Below are 6,396 nucleotides of genomic sequence, written 5' to 3'. Positions count from 1 at the left end.
GATCGAGCTGCCACCCGATCGGGCTGCCACCCAATCGACCAGCCACTTTCCCCCACTTTCCTTTTATAGAAACCCTATAAATACCCCTTATATGTCAACATCACTTGATGTTGACAGCCCTCACTCGACTAGCTCACTCCTGCCTACTTTTCTTCCAATTTCTCGCAAATCCTGTAAGTTTTCCACCTAAATCTTGTACTTTCTTGATCTACACGCACTCCTACACCTTTCTATCTTTTGAATCTTAACTTTTAACTGTGAAATCACTAGATTTGAGGTTTTCAAGGATGATGTCATCATGGTGTTCTTATGAACTTCATGTTTTGGCTTCAATCCACCAAGAGCAACTTAGATCTGAATGATTTCCACATGAATAAACAAAGATCTTTCATAGATCTGAACATATTCATGGTGAAAAGGATTGAAAGATGGTTTTCAAGCTTTCTTTCAACTCTTTTACACTCAAGGCACTCAAAACCGATAGAATCGGAGCTTGTTCTAATCTTCTACTCCTTCTTATTGATGTGTTGGTTCAAGATCTGGATTCTATCCACGAGAATACTGATTTCGGGTTGAACATGAAACACCATCTCGAACAGTTAACTAGTCGGACCAGGGTGGTAACTGTCTGATCGGGTCACTAAGTCTTGACGAGGGTTCTGTTGTTTGACACGTTACCATACAGTCTCGAGAAAACGCAAACTATCAAAAACAACTAAGTGTAAAGACGAACAGGTCATCTGGGACGGATTGCTGTCCGATTTGATTGTCGTCCGATCGGATTGCCACCCGACCAGACAGCCACCCGATCGGCTTGCACCTTGGGTCTCACACTTAACTATTATTTCAACTTGAGAGGTTTGAACATCGAACGGATTGTCGTCCGATCGGATTGCCATTCGATCGGATTACAACCCGACCATGTGATGTTTTGACTTCAACACTTAAACAATTTTCAACATGTTCATTACGTACGGATTGCCACCCGATCGGATAGCCATCCGATCGAGTGACCGTCCTGCTGTGAACTTGTTCTCAATCTGAGAAGTCTCGCCAATTGGATTGCTGCCCGATCAAACGGCCGTTCGATCGACCGACCTGAAAGGTAGAGATACTTCTCTATTTTCAAAATGCTACAACGAAAACTTCAAAAAACAATCCATCATACACAAACACATCCATCCCAAATGAGGTAACAATCCACTCGCATGGTCATCCGATCGGATAACCATCCGAACGGATTGCCACCCGATCGACCGACCACCCGATCGGATTGTCGTCCGATCCATTTACACTTTGCTCCGTTTTACGCACCGCTTATCGTCTTGCTATCATTCTGATCAGGCTAATCTCACTCTAGCGCTCCCTTCAATCCATCATCGCTGTGAATATACTCGAACCCTTTTTGCTTTACGCACTTTTGGGTGTTACACACGTTACTTATACTAAATCACATCGAACACACTACGCAATACATTAACGCTAACCGTTACCGCATGTTATACGTGACTTAATGAATGCTTATTTATTATGTTTACATATGGAATGTTGTCTACATGCCTTAGCAACGATAGTACTATAGTTTGGACTCAGCACCTGTTCACTCAGGGGTTGTTAAGGACAATTAATTACATGGCTCACACTGGTGAGTGTGTATTACGAACTGCCTTGCGCAGTCAACCCGCAGTCATTGGTATCGATAGGTTCATGTCGATAACTAACGTGCTTCATTTCACACTGTGTACGTGCTGGTTATGCGTAAACGATTTTGAACTCTATTATATCTATTAAACTTGTATGCTCACGTTTACACTATGTGTATTGACTTTTACTTTAACGTATGTGGCATGTGCTTAAGATGTTTAAATGCTTGGCTTGCTGTGAAATCGAGGCTAGGAAAGGTCTAGAAACAAATAAATGAATTGTCTGTATTTGAAATCTGAGTTGTCGGAACAAAACAATTTGACTAGATTTTGTCTGTAATAATTATATTACTTTTTATGTCATGGTATGGGACGTGATGCTTTAAATAATTGGTAATTATAGTTATTATGGAAACTTCTGGACAATCTGTTTTGCTCAGTGCCACGCCCCGATGTTTCTGTCATTGGTTGGGATGTGACATGAACGAACGGTTAAAAGAAAGATCGAAGTTCAAAAATTTAGATTGGAAGAGATGCGAGACTTTAATGTAAGAGATGTAATCATTTAACTGTTTTGTTTTTTTAGGTGTAGTTAGCGTGTTACATCTCCAAGACACTCGTCTTTTGGTGATTTTGAAGCCTACATGGCTCATTTTTTACGAACTCAACATACAAGCCGTTTATGTGTCGGTTTTGTTTGTGCGTGCATCCTGTACATGAATGGGTCGGATGGAGTTGGAGTGGGAATGACGAAGGCAAAAGTGGGATCATCAAAGGCAATGTTGTGATCACTTACAAAAACTTAATAATATATCCAAAAAAAGCAATAGTATTGAAAAAAAAAAAACAATCCCAAAATTTTTCCTTTGATTGGAGCTGGAAAGGAATGTAAACAATGATCAATCAATCTTCTTCAAAGGCTAACCCCGGGGTTTTTCAATGGGATCACTAAGACCACCCGTAGTGGGGCGGTATTTTTAAAAAAAATTGAAAAAAAAAAAAGCCAAATAACGCCTGCGTACCATTACACCCGGCGTTTTTGGGCGTTATTTTCGAGAAAAAATGGGTTTGGCGTTGTTTAAAAAACGCTTTAAACAACTTTGACTGACCAATCATAAATCCCAACGGCTATATAACGGCTATTTCTTTATTTATTTTTTAAAACCTTTTACTTATATATATATATATATATATATATATATATATATAAACTCATTCAAAATTAACCAAAACTCTCTCAAAAACACTACAATTTTATAAAAAAAACTTGATGGATTCCCCTAGTTCTTCATCCATGGTAAATTTTTACTACAAAGAGTTTTTTTGCGGATGGCGATGATTCCACCGATGAGGAGGTTGAGCAAGAGGCGGTTACGAGTGCTTGTCAACTAGCGGTGAGATATGTTAAGCATTATCGTCGGCCCCCACCAGAAAAAATAAAAGAGGTTATATTGAATGAGACTGACGCGTGGCATACGATTGTTTGATGAAAGATTATTTTGATGAGACGCCGACGTTTTCGAACCAAATGTTTAGGCGTCGTTTCTGAATGAGTAAGCGGTTGGTTCTACGCATAGTCGACGACTTGGAAGCCAACTACGATTATTTTAAACAAAAAGCGGATGCGAGAGGGGCACTTGGATTTACCGGTATCCAAAAGTATACGTCGGCGTTACGAATCCTTGCTTATGGAAACACAACCGACATCAACGACGAGTATCTAAAAATGGGCGAGAAAACAACGCGAGACACCTTGGAGCATTTTTGTCGCGGTACAATTCCTATACTTTACTATAATGTTTACAATTTTTTTGAAGCTTATGTTTGTGTATGTTTTTTTATAAAGGTATTATTGATGTGTATGGTGCGCGTTATCTTAGAACGCCCACATGGGATGACCTTCAAAAGATCTACGAGGTACATTCGACGGAGCATGGTTTGCCTGGTATGATCGGGAGCATAGATTGCATGCATTGGCGTTGGGATAACTGCCCGACCGCGGCGAGGCCAACACACACGGGGTGACCAATGATATCAATGTTTTTGAACAATCTCCGTTGTTAGAGGAGTGGATTTCTGGCAAAGCTCCAAAAGCGTCGTTTTACGCAAATGGAAACTACTACCCTCATGGATATTATTTGAGCGACGGAATTTATCCTAGGTATTCAATTTTCGTGAAGACGTTTAGTGATCCTATTGAAGAAAAAAAGAGAATACTTTAAAAAGGTTCAAGAGTCTTCACGAAAAGACATTGAGAGATGCTTTGGTGTTCTTAAACAACGCTGGCAATATTTGAGAAATCCTTGTAGTGCATGGAGCAAGCAAAAAATGAGAGATGCTATGTACGCTTGTATAATCATGCACAACATGATTTTGGAAGACGAAGGAAAGGCGATATGCCAGAATTATGTGCAAGAAGCCGTTCAAGAGGACCATCCACAGGCGTCAATGGAAGAAAGAGTGAATAATGCGCGAGAGTTGCGTTACGAACCATACCATTCCCAGTTAATGGTTGATTTGGTACACCAAGCATGGTCGTTTCGGTATGTACCACCTGAGGGTGAGGAAGAAACAAAGGACTAGGAAGACGAAGTTGGCGAGGGTGAAGAAAGCGAAGACGAAAACTAGTGTATTTTTTTTAATTTAGTTGGATTTTATTTTTTTTATTTCTAGTATTGTATTTTTTTTTAATTTAATGAAGTATTTAAAGTTTAAAAAAATAATAACTGTGAAATGATTGGAAGGGACATTATTGGGCATTATTCCCACTACGCCACTTTTGCAATAACCCCCAATAATGCCCCATACTGACTGCACTGCCACGTTTCGCAAAACGTCTCATGATGGGAGCATTATTTGGTTAAACCACTACACATGCTCTAATATTTAATGTTTGGATTTCTAACACTCAATTATAGAACTTTTAGTCCAGGTGAGGTCACCATAATTTTTTTTTACTAGATTGAGTCTTGCCACACCAAATTTAAAGTTAAAACCTAACTCAATTAACTCACACTTTTATTACCTAATTTGTATTAGATTATCAAATAATAAATTTAGTTTGAGTTATGTAAATAACCTCTTACATAATTGTAGGGAAATGATGCGTACATCAAGTCAAAGCTGGACTAACAATCCCCGGACTCGGGAATACGGGAGCCTCATGCATCGGCTTTTTTCTTTTAGTTCTTGTTGATTATATCTTTAAACATGGGTTAAAAGAAAGAACCCTAATCATGTTTATTCAATCATAACGTAAATATAGATGCCAAGTTAGAGATACTTACTTGTAGGGATGATTATCTTTGAGGATAAAGATGAAGTCATGATTCCCGTTATGGTACCTTGTGTTGTTGGATCACACTAGAGAGAATTGATCATGGTGTTCTTCTAGAGAGTTTTGATCACCACTTATCACCAATATATAAAGATCAATGAATAATGGTCATGAATGGTGATCCGTTATAAAACTCTATGTTTTCTCTATTAATGGTACCTAAAGGGAAATCATAATTGCCCCTTAATACTAATCAATAATTACAATTACTACCATCAAGTAATTGTCGGGGACTAGTTATGTCATATTGGTAATGTTACCAAATGATCCTTAAGGCCACATCAACGGGTTATTTCTAACATTCTCCCACTTGGCCGAGTGATCATTTGTGATAAGTATAAGTAAGTTTGGCCAAGTTAAAACATTAATCAATGTTTCAAATTGAAATTACAACAGAAAAATACAGTCATTGAGTTACTGTCAACTCAAGACCCCCATTAATCATGTTACAACCCCAAATCAAAACATACGTAAATTTAAGACCAAAATGACTGAGGTAAGCCCTTTGAAATTAATTTGTATAATTATTTTCTATACGTCATCAGGTGCACATACGTATTTATAGACAAACAAATTTAAACAATTGAGGAAATTTAATAATAACTAATCATTCATATGTACGATATGCTATTATATAAGGCCTTAAGTAAAACCCGTCTTTATTATGAGCTCTTAAAAAGTCTTTGGGTGTAGACCTTAGTTATCGGATCCGCAAGCATATCATGAATGTAAATGCATTCGATACAAATAATTAGTTTCCTCTTCTTGTTCATAAACGAACAATAATTTTGTATCGAAGTTTAATGCAGCACCTCTCGAACTGTTAATGTTCGAGGAAATAAGGTAGCTGACTTTTCACAGTAAGTCTTCAATATAGTATTTATATGGAGTTAATAAGTTTATGAGTCTACTGATAAAATTTCAACAACATTTATTGACAATTGCGTTGTTAATTAACAAGTCATTTTGATTTAGGTTGTTGTTAACAGTTTCTTATGACTCCTCCATGAGATAAATTTGTCTGCAAACATAAGGATTACCCCAAATTGACTTTTTGGTTCTTTTAAATATTACAAAATCAAGGTAAGAATAATCAATCTCTTCTTTATAGTCTTTCTCGTTTCTTAAAGATATCGTAAGATGCTTCACAATAATCTAGAGTGGTCTAATGTTCATAAATGTGAGCATTTTATCTTCTAAAGGAGAGCTATATTGTTTGTTACACATGTAAGAGCCCTCTTTAGAGTAAAGCTTATGGGACGAAACTAATGTCCTGTTAAGTCTACCTCGGTATATTTTGATATCTCTCGCGTAAGTGATATTTACGAGATTCATTATATCAAAATATGTGTGAGAAATTATTTGACTTGTGTAACATATACTTATCCAAAAAATGCTATCTATATAAGGACAAGT

The 6,396-nt window shown here is 37.4% G+C and overlaps 1 protein-coding gene across 1 annotated transcript; it reads left to right on the top strand.

The window, feature by feature from the left end:
* The first annotated feature begins 3,192 nt into the window (after nucleotides 1–3,192).
* On the top strand, nucleotides 3,193–3,865 carry LOC110875743. Its single transcript, XM_022123946.1, has 3 exons — nucleotides 3,193–3,415; nucleotides 3,490–3,588; nucleotides 3,708–3,865. Exons 1-3 carry the CDS (start codon nucleotides 3,193–3,195, stop codon nucleotides 3,863–3,865), a joined length of 480 nt encoding a protein of 159 aa, XP_021979638.1.
* Nucleotides 3,866–6,396: the final 2,531 nt, after the last annotated feature.

The sequence above is a fragment of the Helianthus annuus genome, chromosome 9 (genome assembly GCF_002127325.2).
Source record: "Helianthus annuus cultivar XRQ/B chromosome 9, HanXRQr2.0-SUNRISE, whole genome shotgun sequence".
Lineage (NCBI taxonomy): Eukaryota > Viridiplantae > Streptophyta > Magnoliopsida > Asterales > Asteraceae > Helianthus > Helianthus annuus.
The sequence above is the reverse complement of the archived record's forward strand: the minus strand, read 5'-3'. Positions and strand labels throughout refer to the sequence as shown.